This window comes from Chelonia mydas, chromosome 2, assembly GCF_015237465.2.
Source record: "Chelonia mydas isolate rCheMyd1 chromosome 2, rCheMyd1.pri.v2, whole genome shotgun sequence".
Classification (NCBI taxonomy): Eukaryota; Metazoa; Chordata; order Testudines; family Cheloniidae; genus Chelonia; species Chelonia mydas.
In genome coordinates, this window is record NC_057850.1 from 119,598,891 (window position 1) to 119,616,160 (window position 17,270).

General features: G+C 36.3%; 1 protein-coding gene across 8 annotated transcripts in view; it reads right to left on the reverse strand.

The window, feature by feature from the left end:
• Positions 1-17,270, reverse strand: part of RELCH (RAB11 binding and LisH domain, coiled-coil and HEAT repeat containing) — a 119,902-nt gene that overhangs the window by 73,180 nt on the left and 29,452 nt on the right. For 6 of the 8 annotated variants that reach the window (XR_005224427.2, XM_043540211.1, XM_037893271.2 and 3 more), the window contains exons 3-8: positions 12,761-12,832; positions 12,578-12,633; positions 12,350-12,463; positions 8,691-8,891; positions 8,504-8,595; positions 6,311-6,616 (exon numbers count right to left, since the gene is read on the reverse strand). Coding sequence is in view for 7 of the 8 variants with exons in the window: in XM_043540211.1 (XP_043396146.1) it covers positions 6,311-6,616; positions 8,504-8,595; positions 8,691-8,891; positions 12,350-12,463; positions 12,578-12,633; positions 12,761-12,832 (841 nt within the window). In the remaining variant the exon portion in view is untranslated. The remainder of the gene's footprint in view (positions 1-6,310; positions 6,617-8,503; positions 8,596-8,690; positions 8,892-12,349; positions 12,464-12,577; positions 12,634-12,760; positions 12,833-17,270) is intronic. The other 2 variants (XM_043540210.1, XM_037893276.2) reach the window with 1 other exon arrangement.

Consider the following 17,270-nt stretch of genomic DNA (forward strand, 5'->3'; position numbering starts at 1 on the left):
TTAAAACTAACTGCCATTTTGGATTGGATTAAAAATGCAATTTTTCTAATTCACAAGTTATTCCCACAGGGCTCACATTCTTGAAGATAGAGAATGATGATGTTGTACAGACAAAAATATGATTCAAAGAGTGAAGAAAATGAAGTTATGTTAACTCCAGCAGCGCTAGAAAAAAATACAATCTTTGCAAACTGCCAAATGGCAAGGGAAAAGTACTATTTCTGCCTCAGTTAATTTTCTTATGCATATTCCTATCCAACAAGCCTCAAAGATACTTTCCATCTTACTGTACGAATAATGCCAACACCAGAGAAGTCAATTACAACCCTTGGCACTAAACTCAAGTAATCTGGAAAAGCCAGCCAGAATTTCCAAGCCAGCCAGTAAATTTCCTACTAATTCTGTGCTAAAAGCAACTTTTAAAGGGAAGAATTTAAAATGAACAATATTTTCCCCTAGAGCATGAAGATAAGATACGCCACAAATTGTCAACAAAAGAAATATCCCATCCTGTATAAAAACTTAAAATTGATGGATATCAATCAATTTTAGAGAACTGAAATCTGGTAAACATACATTTATTTAAGCATATATTTGTCCAATAATCCTGAAGTCAACAATATGTGATTATACTGGAAGGAAAAGCACCTCTAATTTAGACACACTTCTGTACTATGAGGCCGAGGATAAGCGGGACACTAAAGTGTGCTCCTGTTTTCAGCCAAATGCACTGGAGGTGTAACTTGTACATCAGAGAAGTATGAACACAGGATTAAGTTGTTTCCATCAAGGTTTCTTTGTAAGAAGCCTATACCTTCTTGGGTCTAGTGGTTATCTGGCAGAGAGTACTGGTGCCTTACAGCTGAACTTCATCTTGCTTTGAATTATTCCGAGATTTAGCATTTTGGCAAACTAGTTTATGCCTACCCAAGCACTTTTCACCTGAATAGAATATAAACAGAAATAAGGTCTTATATTTTCTAGTTGCTAATCTATTCTAAGTGCTCACCCCTACATTCAGTTTGAGCTAATTCTCAAATTATACATCTTCCACCCCATTTTTTTTTTGTATTAACAATTTATTGGTTCAGCGGATTGCTTTTTCTTATGAAAACTGTAACTGTTTGGTGGATAACTCACCAAATTTAGAAATTCTTCTGTAATTAAAGTGATGGCAATTTGGTAAGCATCTTCAAAAGACAAGAAGCACTGAGAACGACTATGCATATTTGGTTTGCTGTACACAGTTTAGGATTTAGCATGGGCATAGGGACTAGATGTGGGTTTAGAGAAACTGCTTTACAAGATTTTATGCTATAGGGCTGACAAAAGAAAACCTGCCCCACTTACTCCTATCACTCTTGATCAAGCTGAAGCTTGTACTTTGAGTTTGCTTAAGAGAGACTATCCTGAAGAAACGCCAGGATCTGTAAAATCTTAGAATGAGCTTTATCTTGCACAGATATTTTAATATAATACATACTGTGGCATACGTGACTTTAATACAATTTTCCTTGATACTAGAAGTGCTTTCAGTTTTTTTTTCCAATAATTTGTTAGTTTTAGTCAGTCATAGAGGACATCCTATGGGAACAGGATGCAGGCTTAAGCTTTTGGTTGGGAAATTTCTCATTAGACAAGTGGGAGAATGAGGTTTTGATAAAAGATCTAGGTCTAAAAGCCACGGCCTTCTTGGCCAATGAGTGAATAAAACTGACGCCGTATCACTGACCCTTTTTTAGCATTGTTTGGAATTATGAATCTATGAAACTAAAAAATAATAATGGGCCTTCTTAGACTTGACTTGCTCTTCTGAACTTTCTCTGATCAGAGAATGATCAAGAAAATGGCAAATAGCTATCATCATCCATTAGGACTGCCATGAGAATTATGAAGACATATGAACACCTTTTGAGAAACCACGAACCCAGAAAGTAGAGCTTTGTAATTAAAGTGTTCCCACTGATTTATCTTCTTTGATATTTCCTGATCTGGAATGTGAGTATTTACTTTCCTGAAGTCTAGGGACACTGGAAGCGTCCTTGTATTGCCTGCATCATTTTTAAAAACCTGTTACGTATTCCACAGATTGTTTAATTATACAGTCCATCAGAATACCTGATAGAATGTAAGGATTGACAACCATCCTTGGTTTTACAGCACCACAGAGTATATAAGATATTTAGATAACCATAACACATTGTCAATTACATTTCAAAAAAGGGGTAGTGGACTTCAAGAACTTAAGGATTTTTTTTAAATCAGCAACTGAAATTCCTTCCAAAATCAATACAGTTAGCAATTTCCACACACTAGCAGTGAAAGAACGATCACGAGAATAATATCTAATTCTTCTGATCTGACAATTGCTTAGTTAGGAGGAGTAGATTTCAAACTAATTTAGAGTAATTGTTAGAACAGATCCAGCCACCACTGTATGATGGAATTCTCAGAACACTGAATAGCAACCTATTGTAAACAATAAAACTATTCCTTTAACAGTAGGCAATGACTATTCCTTTAACTTCATCTATGTAAAGATAAGTTACTAAGTAACAAGATTTGAAGCTAGTATGTTTTCAATGTATCCTAGCTTTTGGCAAACCTATATTTAACCTTTAGGATTAATACTCTGGATAATTACTAACTGTTTGAACTCAACATTTATAAAACTGCTCTTTTAAATCTAATTCCATACGATATTTTTAACACCTTTAAAAGACTGACTGATGTTCAGCTGAAATTGCCAGCCAACTTTATTTTAAAAACTGTCCATTCTGCTTTTGCCAAGAGAGAATTAAATATTACCTTTAAGTATAAATTATTCTGTTGGGTGCAAAATCAAGTTTGATTTTAGGGCCTGTTCCTGCAATAGGCTCTGCTCAGGAAGACCATTGAAGTCAGTAGGACTCTATGTGGATTCAGGGCTCTGCCTGACTAAAGTTCTTCAGAACCACGGCCTAAATTAGGACTACAAACCATCTCTATCCATCTGTATTTATTCAGATTGAAAGATGACAGACCAAGGAAGCTAAAGTTCTTCTAAAGCAGGAGCAGGTATTCTAGTTTCTAGCTTTAAAGTTAATTTGCTACCCTTACCATTGCTAGTGATTTACTTTTGTTCCCTAAAAAGAAAAACATGCCTTCAGGTTTAAGTTTTCCATTGGATGCACATCAGTGTATTCTGAATTGAACTCCACATTCAAACCTTTATTTAAAATAATGCGTGTTTGTATCTAAAACCTAGCATTTAAAGCATTTTAATTTCTGCAAGTTAAGATTATTCTTACTAGAACTTTATAGTAATTTATTAATCTTACATTTTGAAGAATGAACAGAAAAATACTAGAGGCTAGTCAAAATATGAAGCAGCAATTTTTCAAAAAATGGAAGTTATTTCCATTTTACAGGATTCACAATGAATTTGTTTTTTGCAAGAAAAAGTGAAGTGTTTAAAAAAAGTGAGTTCTGCCTCTTTTTGCTTTCATTTTCGGTAAGCTGCAATAAGACAATGTCCAGAGTTCCCCACCTACATTTTCATTTCTCTTTCTTCACTCCAACTTTTCAGAATGTTGACAACTTTTGAGAAGTTAGAGTAGGAAAACTACAGATTAATTTCCCCTGCTGCCAGTAACTTCTCAACAGCTGAGGAAGTTTTTGGGGAAAAAACTTCCCAGCCATATTCACTCTCAGAAAAAAGGGAAAAACACCTAGAAAATTTCTACTGCATCCTGTGGCAAGAGGAAAAAAAGTAGAGAACAAAAGCAGAATTCCAAAAGTGTTGTTTTTCAAATGAAAATATCAGTTTTGAAATTTTCCATTAAATAGACAGATACAACTGAAAACAGTTTCCCTTGAAAAAAATTGGCTTTCAGCATTTTTCAGTATGAAAATGTTTTGGTTGGAAAATTTTGAGCTGAAATAACTCATAAGGCAATCTTACTCAGAGCTGTCTCTGTATGAGAACAATAACTTTAGAAGTTGTACAAACTCCTTTACTAAGCATTTTTGGACTACAATATTCTTATTGGTTATATGCATGTTTCTTTCTTTCTCCCAACCACTACAGTGCTCAAAAATATCAGTGTGATAAGGATACTTTTTCTGAGATGACTATGAGATTGAAGATCTTGGTCAAAGAAACTAGGACTATAGCTCAGAAAAGTTGCCTCTGGAAACTTTAAAAGTTGGCTTTCCACTAGCTGTCTTCCAGTCATCCGGCAGAGAGGCGGATTTAAGAGACAGGTTACATATCACAGTTAATAGTTCTGTAATTCTGTATCTCAGTTCCTTCAGGACTCTTGGGTGAATGCCATCTGGTCCTGGTGATTTACTAGTATTTAAATTTATCAATCTGTTCCAAAACCTCCTTTACAACACCTCAATCTGGCACAGTTCCTTAGATGTCAACTAAAAAGAATGACTCAGGTGTAGCAATTTCCCCCACATCCTCTGCAGTGAAGACCAATGCAAAGAATTAATTTAGCTTTTCTACAATGACCTTGCCTTGCCAACCTGACTGTATGGCAGACTTCCTGCTTCTGACGTACTTACAATTTTTGTTGTCGTTAGTTTGTGCCTCTTTTGCTAGTTGCTCTTCTAATTCTTTTTGGCCTGCCTAAGTATACTTTTATACTCTACTTGCCAGAGTTTATGCTCCTTTCAATTTTCCTCTCTATGATCTGACTTTCAATTTTTAAAGCCTCAATCAGCTTCTTTTACTCTGTTTACCCACGGGGGCATTTTTCTGGTTCTCTTACTTTTTTTTTTTTTTTTTTTGGTTTGGTTTTGGGTATGCATGCATACAGCTTGAGCCTCTTTTAAAAGTTTCCATGCAGCTTGCAGGCATTTCACTCTTGATTGTTTCCTTTTAAATTTCCATTTAACTAGCCTCCTCATCTTTGTGTAGTTCCCCCTTTGGAAATTAAATACTACTATGGTGGGTTTCTTTCACATTTCACTCCCTACAAAAAAGTTAAATTTTATCACATTATGTTCGCTATTACTGAGCAGTTCAGCTATATTCACCTCTTGGACCAGATCCTGTGCTCCATTTAGGAATAAAATCAAGAATTTCCTCTCTCCTTCTGAGTTCCAGGACTAGCTGTTCCAATAAGCAGTCATTAGAAATTTTATCTAGTGGCTAGAAATTTTATCTCTGCATCTCATCCCTGAAGTGATGTACCCAGTCAATATGAGGATAGTTAAAATCCCCCATTACTACTGATTTTTCTGTTTTTGTAATCTCCCTGAGCATTTCACAATCACCATCCCCACTCTGGTCAAGTGGTCAGTAGTATATTCCTACTGCTATGCTCTTATTCAAGCACGGAATTTCTATCCATGCAGATTCTATGATACAGTTTGACTAATTTAAGATTTTTACAATACTTGACTCTATGCTTTCTTTCACATATAGTGCCGTCTCCGACCAGCATGACCTACTCTGTCATTTGTATATATTTTGTACCCGGCTTTTACAGTGTCTTATTGGTTATCATTGTTCCACCACGTTTCTGTGATGCATATTATATCAATAGCCTAATTTAATATCACATGGTCATGAATAAGCCAGACTGGAACCAGGTTTTACCCATTACCAGCTGACACAATGTGTCTGCGTATATGCTGACTGTACAGTCTTATTTAATCTCACATAAGTGAATAGTGCTTTAAGGTTGCATTTTAATACTACGTTTCTAGTGATAAGATCCAAGTCTCAAATCTCCAACAGCTGAATGTCACTGGACTTTTAGGGACATCCTTCCTAAAAGGATAAGACAGTAAAAAGCATATATTTCTGACATTTAAATTGTAATTATATAGTTAACATCTTTAGTTATATTAGTACGCATTTTTCTAAACAATGCCTAAATACCAAACTCCTCCATCTCACTGGAGGAAGAACAGAATAGATTTTATAAAGAGATGGAACATAGGGAAAAAATAGTAACATCCCCTTCCCCTCATTCATTGTTTTGATATCAGTGTTTTCTCCCTACAATTCTGAACTTAGGAGTGGACAGAAGTAAAAAAAATATATTCTTAATATTTAGTTTTAAAATTGAAAATGTGTAATTTAACATCTTGAGTACAAATGTACTAAATGAACTCACACCCTTCCCAAAATACAAAAGAATTTAGAGAAATTTGTAAAAGCCATCTATTATACTTAAATGAAGGGAATAAAGACTGGAAATTAGGACGCAAGAGGTAGAAAAGAACTAAACTCTGTAGCACTGTGCTTTTAGAAAAAAAAATCTCCCTACTGTGAAAAAAAGCATTTCAGTTTAAAACTTTTATCACTAACCTATTAGGTTTATCAAAGTGTATTGCAGCTTTATTTGATAGAGCACAAGAGGGCAATTTCTCTCTCTCTTTGCTAGGGAGAGAATTTAGTGTATCATCTTTAGGTGTCTTTGAATCCGCTTCGGCTGATATGGAAAGGCTTATTTCCTCAGTTTTCCCATGTTTACTGTCATTGTCTGAACTCTTGATATCTAAGTAACGTCCATTGTCCTCTGGAACTGAGAGAGGCACTTGGTCTAAAGAGGAGTGGACTAAGTCACAAACCACTGGAACAGCAAAGTTTTCATTCTTGAGGAAGTCTATTTCACTAAAAGAAGAAAAACAAATGTTACATTGTTTGCAGCTTTCCAAAAGAAGATCTGAATCAGGCAACTGAAATATGAAAATATTGTGGTGTAAATGAACATGCTACGTCAATTCTTTTTTACAACTTCAGTAATGTCTCATCTTGTATCATACGAGATGTGTCGGTGAACACTCTAACATACTATGCTCTGCTCCTTTCACAGGGTACATCTACTGCAGAGAAAAACAAACAAACACCACCACCCAAGTTTCAGAGCCTAGACCAACTGACTCAGGCTTGAGCTACAGGGCTCAAATACCAGTGCAGATGTTCCCGCTTGGGCTAGGGAAATGCGTCCCCCTGGTGAGGGGAATGCCTCTCAGAACCAGGGGTCCAGCCTGAGTGAGAATGTCTACACTGCTATTTTTAGTCACAAGCCTGAGTCAGCTGACATGGCCTCTGAGACTCACTGCCACAGTGGTGGTGGGTTTTTTTGCAGTATAGGTGTACTCTTTTTTGGTAAAGAAAAATGAAATGGTGTTGCCAGAAAGATCTTAAAGATGAAAGTGTAGAAAGATTCAGCTTTGTATGTTTTGGGCTGAACCTAAAGAACTGAACAAACACAAAGTGTCAAGAAGCACAAGTCTGTATGGAGTTAATATTTAAGATGTTTTGGCTCCGAATTAATTTTCAGAGTTCAATATTTAATATACTTTCACCTGCCCTGAAATGGTAACTATACACTTTGACAAAATGCCTGAGAGGTTATCACTTTTTGTATATATAGATACATACTCTGAAGAAATCTTATTGTGTAACTTAAGGGATACTTAAAAGCTGGTGCAAGACTAATACTTTGGTTTTATTTATTTCAAAAGGAGAAAGTTGTTAAAATGAACATCCCCTCAGCAGTGTTTGCAACACAAGTACTGCAGCACTTGGAAACCAAAAGAAATTGATGACAGAAGTGAAACAGACTTCTACAGATTTTCATTTTCCACTCAGAGAGAAATGCAAACAAACAGTTCAACAATGAAGAGCAAAAAGTATTTAAGTTCATTTTAGTTTCACTGTTTAAACATATTTAAATTAAGGATGTAAGATATTAACCGGTTAACCGATAAGCATCAGTCTTACCGTAATGTATTCAGTGTGTTTAAATGTCTAATGTGCGGGGCCGGCAGCTGGTACCCCATTTAAAACGTGTTCCCCTAGTTCCCGTGCTTATGTTGTGAACTCGTCAACGGTTAAACATTTAACTGATACAATTGTAATAATTTAAATGGTTACTTTTTTAAAATGTCATTTACATCCCTAATTTAAATAAGATTCCTTATCTATCTATATTTAAGTCAACCGTGATTGATAAACACACGTGATAAATTACTACATAGGCTGAACCTCTCTAGTCTGGCAGCCTCGGGACCTGACCGGTCCCAAACAAGTGAATTTGCTGAACTATGGGAGGTCAATATTGTAGCGAGCAGGTCTCTTTTTATTTTTATCTCGCCGAGGCGACTAAATGGAAAAAGGCTTGCAATGCCGCCTAGCCAAGGCTTATCAGCTCTCTTCATAACAAAGTGTTAGTGTTGTTACAGAATTTTACTGTATTGGCACAAGGAAATAAGTAGATAAAGCATAAAAAACATAAAATAAAATCATGCCAGACCACGGATGTTGCCGGAGCAGAGAGTGCCGGACTAGAGAGGTTCAACCTGTATGTAACGGGAGCCCTTAAAAAGCTCTATAAATTTGAAATATTCTATTGGTTCTAACAGAATTCCATATATTAAAGGTAAGATTCTGTCAGTTCTAGAGACAATCCCTATGAACAACTAGTGAGGTTTTTTGTTTTAAATATTTTACATATATTCTTATGTAAAACGCTGCAAAATCAAAAATACATACCTCTCAAGTCTTCGGATTTGTTCCATCAAAGACCATTTCTCACTGTTTAATGCATTAATTTGATCTTCTAATTTTTGCACTATTAAGCATTGCTAAATGCAAGATAAAAATAATGAAAACAATTTAGCAAATTCCACTTATGACAGTACATAATAAACCTGCGTAAGTGTCTTAAGTATAATCTTACTTCTATTGACTGTGATGCTCCAAATATAGGAACACTCCCTAGTGTAGGAGTGGTAACCTCTGTCTCATCCTCTTCAACACCAACTGCTACATCCACAACATCTCTTGCAGTTACTTGATGGTTTCCGAAGTCACGATAGAGTTGTAACAAGTCTGGAGGCTTTGGAATGTTCAATCCTACATCATCCCACAGTTCAAAATCCTTGAAAAGATTAAAAGCAGAGTCAGAAGTCTATGGCACATTTCTTTTTATTCTTGAATTTTTATTCACTTCATTACATGTATATACCTGCATAAGAACAAGACACATGCCAAAATGTCATGGGTATTTTGGAGAATGCAAGGTGAGCTGCTTATACCCAACTGAAGGGAAAAACAGAAGAAGTCAAAGTTGCTGCTCCAGGGCAGAAAGTAGTATCACCCCAAATAAACTTCTAAGATCTGCATTAGGAAGCCTTCCAAAATGCACATCTGGCAATATTTGTAGTTGTTTCTTTCATAAGTTGTGTGGGTTTTATCAGGTATGCCAGTCAGGCAAATTTTTAGCATAAAGCAGGCAGCAGGTGGAAGGGTATTTGTACTACTGATGCAGGGGTCTTTTTTCCCCTCAAAGTTTAAATAGATAAATAAATAAAATAAATTCCATCTCATAGACACAATAAAATCTGTGTGTATCTATCTATCTGTAATACAGGGGCCTAAATTTTCAAAAATGCAAAGTGACAAAAACTGTGTGCACAAATAATCCATTACTTACATAACTGGTTATTTGAGTGCATATTCCCATTCACTATTGGGTACCATGGGTGGCAGGTGAGGCTTTCCCTTGGGGAGGCTAGGACGCTCCCTGCCCCACCTGTTTTGGCCAAGGCCCCACCCCCACTTGCTGCTCTCAGCCCCCCGAAGGCCCTGGTTGGGTCGAGCTCTTGGCCATGGCTGGAGCTCCAAACCAGTTCCACCTCCACTCCACCTCTTCTTTTCCCCCACCACACCCACCGCAGCCCCACCCCACCCACCGCAGCCCCACCCCCTGCTCACTCCTTCCCTCTCCCTACTGCAGTCCTGAGACTGGAAAAGCTCTGTGCCACGGCTCCGGGACTGCCGTGGGAAGTGAGAGCTCCTCCAGCCCCAGAACTGAGGAAGGAGGGGGAAATTTTTCCAGGGCCCCAAATCCACAACTGCCCCTCCCCCCCAGCATGAGGTTTGGGGAAGCGTAGCCTCCATCAGTCTCCATTACACGCCACACATGTTGGGCATCAAATCACAGTAACTGTGTACATTTCAAAACCTGGAGACCATTTTATCTTTTTAGACTATCACCTAAAGTTCTCTATTTTCTCATTTGACTAGTCTGCATTATTTCTATCTCCACTATTAAGTTTGCTTAAAATAACTAACATAAGAAAAGAGAAGAACATGTGTAAGACATTAAAATACATTTGATTATTCAAGTATTGTGTCACTTTGGGTTTGTCTACTCAGCAGCTGGGATTGTGCTCCCCAGGGTAGGGAGATGAGCATGCAAAAGCTCTGTTTGAGCTGGTGTGCTAAAAACAGCAGTGTGGCTGCTGCCGTGACAGCTTGAGCTAGCCACCCAAACTCAAATCTGTCTAAGCCCGAGTATGGACACCTGTAGCTAGCTTAAGCTGCCAACTATGCCACAGTGGCCGCATTGCTACTTTTAGGCTGCTAACTTGAATGGGACTCATGTATGTCTGTCTAAACATGCTGAGATGCATGCTCCTAGCAGATGTGCAGAGATACTCTTAAAGAACATTTTCAAAGGTATTAAATGCTGACATTTTTGTACAATTCTTTCCCACTGTTCTTCAGGCACACATTTCTTGTTTTATATTAGAGATCTAGGATTTATTTTTTCCACTCTCTGCCTTTGAGGGCAGAATTTGGCCCACAGTTTCTGTTATTGCTGATTATGCATGAGAATCAGAGAATCCAACTTGACTGTCAGAGAATGGGTTGAGTTTGAAGGGCTGGCCATTAGAAATTTTTTCCCCTGTAAACTGAACACATTCGGTATATAAATGTGAGACATGTGCAACCCAACAATTTAATTTTTATGGAGTCAATCTGAAGAGCAGAAATGCACGTTAAGGACACCACACTTAATGGAGAGCCTCAAAGAACTCTTTTAGAGAGATAAACAGTTCTGTTTCACACTATTTCAACATTACAGAAATTTTCATGTAATATGTGGTAGCATTTAAGTTTTTCCATAAAGATGTGCATTTTGTCCACTGTTATATGGATTTACAAAATATTATCCAATACTATGTGATAGTAATTCCCATCCCTTACTTTATTTTTATTGAACCTTAAAAACAGAGTAAATTCTGAGAGTTAATATTATACACAGTTTGACTGAGAAATAGGTATTGTATAAATTTATGAAAACTGCTGCACAATATTTTATGCTGAGGAAGGATTGCTTGCTTTACCTTATTTAAAACATACTGATAAAATTCATTTGGATTTCTATTTACTCACTTCAAAGTAGCAAGCAGAATATTCTTGATCATTTTCTTGGTATTTGTTCCATGGCATGTAAAATGAAGTTGAATTTTTGAAAAAAACATTGTTTTTTCCCCTACTGGTAAAGCTTCCATTGTGGTTCATAACTCCATTATTGAGGGGGTGATTGGCTGGGAAGTATTAAGCAAGTAGAAGAGCTGAACTCTTTCCCTGAATGTTGGTTGTAAGTCTCGGGGACTGTCAACATTAACCCCGAAATGAGCAGATAATCAAACTTTTCTAAAGAAGCTAAACTGAGGGAATCACTACACAAACTTGCAATAGTTACCCTCAGGCTATTTTTTCTCCATATATTTACGTCTGATGACAAATGCACGACAAATTGTTTAGAAAATTAATTTCTCATTTCACTCTCTATATGCTGTAATTAGAATACACATGAAATTGATACATAAAATGGTTATTGGTAATAAAAACTTTATAATCAATTGAAGGTTTTCAGAAGAAGATAATGTTCAAAATTTTACAACTAAATTCTTCAACACACCTTTTAAGAGTGACATTGTGTGAGAATGTCAGCATACCGGAAAAATATATGGTAGTTTTGCATTTACAAACTACAACTGGATAATGGGCTTACCAGATTATAAAATGCTCTGAAATAATCAAATCATTGGTTCTTCTACAACTACTAGAAGTAGACCAATGACTGACTGCACATGACCAAAACAAGGCTATGAAATTTGAAGTAAAATCTTAATTACTTGTAAAAAGTTAATCTGAACACTGCTGATTAGCGAATGATGCATTTTTTTAGTTAATACGAGTTGATATAGTTCTACCCATTTTTAAGTGCTCTCCAGCCCCTTATTTACATGTTTTGCAAACAGAGCCTATTCTGATGCATTACTTAGTGCTCCTGTACTTTCAATTTATGGCTCGAACCAGCGAAATATTTATGAACATGCTTAATTTTATGCATGTTAGTAGTCCCACTAACTCCACTGGGATTACTCAAATGCATATAATTTAGTGTATGTGTAAGAGTTTGCAAAACCAGAGCTCATTTCAAGAACTACTCTGACCTCAAAAACAAATTTAAAAAAACCCAGATTTGAACATAGGAAGTGGAGGCAAACATTTTTATCAAAAAGATTAACCAAACTTTACCTGATCATCACTTTCATCTGAAAAGGTTATTGAAGTAAGCTTGTAACTATTCTTTAATAAAAATTCATTGACTAGGAAGTTTAGAGCTCTTTTCTCAAGAGGTTTGATTGGCTCCTGGAAAAAAGAAAAAATGAAAACTGTAAATCTTATGCTCACCTTCTTTATGGTTGCTATGCTACAGATGTATATGGATTAAAGTTATTAACTCAATTTCTGTCAAACACCTACCTGAATTTCAGGACTTGATTTATAATTTTTTCGTTCCTGCAAAGGAACTTCATTTTATGCAAAAAAAAAAAAAAAAAAAAAAAAAAAAATTTAACATAAAATTTACTCTTTCATCTGGAAAGAGCTCAGCTACTTCTACATTGTCAAAGTAGAAAGACCAAAGAAAAGGTTTATGTACACCACCTGCAGCCTGAGTCAGGTTGGCTCGGAGGGCCTGAATGGTCTCCTTGGCTTTCCGTAGTTCAAACTCCAGGACTGGACAGGGATTTGGATTAAACACACACAGGCATCCAACCAAGGAAAGGGAAACAAAAATAAAATATAAAAAGCAAGGATGGGTGTAAAAAAAATATACAGTTTGTATTGAACAGAAAACATGCAGTCTTTAAGGAACTCATGGATACATGCAGCAGAGTTGGCCTGAAAGCAAACTGGTGAACATTTTCCATAATCATAGTGGTCTACAGTTAACAAAGCTGGAAGTTCAAGCTGTCTGACAAGGAATCGCTGTAGGTTTTTAACAAAATTACTATAATATGTATCTTAACTTTGCTTTAAATTGAGGAAAACGTTGTGATGCTTCCACCCTTCCCCTCTCCAAATCCTAGTAACCAATATACTGTGATCTTTTGGGATAAAACAAAGGGGAGAAGTTTTTTAAAAAGCTAGTGTTAGAGCTAGTGGAAGCAGTTTGTGTGGCAAAGCTGAAAACATTTAGAATGCCATGATATTATTGTCCTTTTAAACTATTTAAGGTTGTTTTATAATAAAGAAACAACACACTATTTTGCTACTTTGAATGAATGTCATGGAAACATCTCAAAGTTTGAATCCCACTGTATTTTTTGCTACGAGACAGTTACCAAAATATCATTTACCAGGTTTTTTGTTACAATTCCTATGAGTTTTCTGTTATTTTCTAGAAGTAGACTTGGATCTTTCACTTTAACAAGACTCAGTGAAGCTTCTGCAACAAGTCAAATACATTTAGATATGCATAGCTAAAAGGAAGACCTATACATTTCATTAGAGTCCTCAGAGGAAGCTTACAGTACACTTACTCATAAGCAATCTTTCCTCTGGAAGTCTTTACTTATACCACAGTTCTAAAACTGGTCAATTGAACTCAAGTTCAAAATTGGAGATCCAAAGAGTATAATAAAATTTAGCTGTTCAACGTCTCCATTATGAATTATCCTAACAATGTTCCAATAAAGTTTACTCTAACAAGTATTTTTTAAATGTGAGTACAGTGCTGCTACCTTGAAAGTTATAAGAATCAGGGTCAGGTATACAGTGGCTGCCAATTTAAAATATACTTTGAATTGCTGTAAAAGGATTTAACGACTTTCCGTTTCATAGCCATTTACATTTAAACATTTTGAGGGAACCTATTTAGGGAGTTACCAGCGTCCAGACACTGATTCAACTCAGCCAGGTATAGAGTATGTGCATTAGTCTGAATACCAAATGTAGGCAATTATACTTAAATACCAAATATTCAGTTGCCTAGAGAAAATGAAGTAGTTCAGTATTTAACTATAAGTGACAAAACTATATACTTAAGTGTTAGCTAAAACTACTTTGGACAGCTGAGATTGTCTAAACTAGTTTAATTTTAATACCGATGTGAAGCTAATGATGCTTTAACTCTGTCAAATAAGAATACGTTTAATATATTCTTTACACAGTCATTGCCTGGAAACACTTTACTGGAGTATTCTGAAAGACTATTTTAGATGACAATGCCATGAACTCAGTGTTTCATTTAATTGGCTCTTGTTTGTTAGATGTATTATTCACTTCTGGACAACAGTGTACAAATAATTCAGTTTCCTGTTGGACTGTCATTAACAAGAGCCTCTTGACTATAAATGAGTGCATGGAAAAAAGATTCACTCAGTTTGCATTTATCCATCAAAACTGAAGTAGTAACTACAGTACATCACATTTACTATATGAAAGTAACTTGTCTGATGCACAGAATTTTACTGCAGCAGTACAAAAGCACAACTGAGGATCTGATGAGAAAGTATGTAAAAGATCTCTTTAGTAGTCAGCAATGCTGATCTGCAAACATTTCTGTGCAACCAAGTTAGAAAACGTTTTTACAGAAAATTACACTTTTATATATAACTAATCATTTTTAGCATTTGCTTAAACATATGAATATCACACAAGTTTATAGTTACATTCTAAATAGTAATGTGTTGATTTATTCAATTTTGAAAAATATAAAAACCATGTAACTGATTGATTTCAGATAAAATAATCATTTAACAAAAAGTGAGTATGTATTCATATTTTTAGATCTCTTTAAAATATTATAAATGATAAAAAATAAATTACAGAACAATTGCAGATCAGAAGTGCCCTGCACCAGAATGATATAATGTAAAAGAATACTGGTAAAAAACACAAACTGGAGAAACTCAGGAATCCCAATGAGGAAAACTGAAGCAGAAATAAGAAAGACATATGACTGAAGGCATAGAAAGCCAAAAAACCCATGTCAGACAAACCCATGTCAGACGGCAAGAATTAAAATTTTAGTGAACAATTGCAATAATCCTGAAGGAATAAAACACAACCATTATGACTTTACCTGCTTGTTCTCACCAAAATGGGTTACTCTGCTGCATGTTTCTCTTTAAACGGCTTAAGATTTTAAATAAGACAAATATCTGAGGAGCACTAGCTCTACAGTATGTCAAACGGCCACATTATATGGCACAAAATAAAACTGACCCAGTTAAGTCTCAGACCTCATTTTTTATTGTGCATAACTCAGCTATTTTTGCTCCCACCAGGCTGACAAAATTTCAGTCTTCAGCAACCCAATTTTTTTTTTTTTTTTTTTTTGGTTAAGGCAAAAAGCGTACATTTGTCAGCATTTGCTTTTTCTTACTGTTCATGATTTGTAAAATGTTAGTCCAGAATATTGATTAATCTTTAAAAATATCATTCAGAATTAACTTTTTATTTGAGACACACAATTATGCATATTTCAACAAGCAGCTATATTTCATGATGTCTTGTTACTGCATTCTTTATTATACAACAGTGGCCAGCACTAATGTCAATATACGCTGATAGTTCTAGATGGGGAGATCTTTCAAACTCTATTTAAGAGAAAAATTGCAGTATCATACCATTACCTGTTCACTTAGCAAATACTGACCACTGTATGGTATCAGTACCTTGTTGTCGGGGAGTTTAATTCCCTTCTGATCTAAGGGCAGCGAGCATAAATACCTCCAATGGACTCAGTCCATTGGACTGCTTTAAGCGTCAGGCTTGATGAACCAGCTAACAGGTACAGCCCATTAGGGAACTTGGAGGGAGGACTTATCAAGAGCAATCCAGATAAAGTCTAAGTGTTTGGTGTGAGACAGCTCTCTTAAGAAAGAAATTGAGTTTCCTCCCACCTCTGTGAGGAAAGCAGAGGTTCAGAAGCGGGAGCCCAGAATGTGGCTAATCTCTCTACAAGAGGGTATCACTGAACTTTTCACCATGCCCTAAAATTCAATAGTTTCTGTCGTCTATTTGCCTTCCAAGTAAGGAAGGCAAAACTGCCCAGGCAGAATTTGCTTCAAGAGCCTGGGGTTGCTTGCTCCTTCTAGAAGGAAGAAGAGCTCAGACTGTCTTCACTGCCTTAGGAAAGCACTGAGCCTGCATTAGTGAAGTTGAACCTTCCAAATAAGTGACTAAAGGTCTAGGGTCAAGATTTTTAAAAACTATCATTTTCAGTGCCTCAATTTGTGGGTGACTAATCTGAGACACCGTTAAGAGGCTTGATTTTCAGGGTGGGTTGGCTCAACATTTTCTTAAAAACCAGGCTTCTTTAAGAATCTCAAAATCATTAGACACTTGAGACTCTTGACCTTAAGGCTGAGAACTCCAGTTTAAAACACTCTGCAAGTAACAGTCATAGACTACTTCTGAGAGGGTAGGGGGACAGGCAGAAGGAATGCAGGGCTATGCTATGTTAGAAATCTTCTCTCTGGATGAAGAAAATAAAGTAGTTGCAATACATATCTGAAATATAACCAGCTTGGTACCTGATTCTTGGAGAGCCACTGGACCAAACACATGCTTGTAAGTAGTACAATTCCCGTTACTTCAGTGAAATTTGTCATATTATATCTCTGAACCAGAGTTTGTCAGCCTTTTTCCATAGTACTTCACAACTGACAGTGTAAAGGCAATTACTATGTAGGCAAGTGTCTCTATTCCTTTCATACTGTATCTTCTGAAGTCACTGTGTGTTTGCAGTGTTATTGTAGCTACATTGGTCCCAGGATATTACAGAGAAAGAGAAGGTGGGTGAGGTTATATCTTTTATCAGACCAACTTCTGTCGCTGAAAGAGACAAGCTTTCAAGCTATATGGAGCTCTTCTTCAGGAGCAGGGAAAGATACTCAGAGTGTCACAGCTAAATACAAGGTGGAACAGACTGTTTACCATTTCGTCTGTGGTAATGAGTTTTACTGGAACAACCCTATAGATGTGGGGAGGAAGGAAGAACCAGACAGAAAAAGAGTGATAGGGGAGGGAGGAATGGAACTGACAGATTTGACAGTGGGGATTGATTTTCTGAGTTAGTTCATATTCATTAATTACACAAGTCAGGGCATCACATGCCTAAAATTGCCAGACCTAGAGCTCTAGTAGGTATAGTTTAGTAGTTATT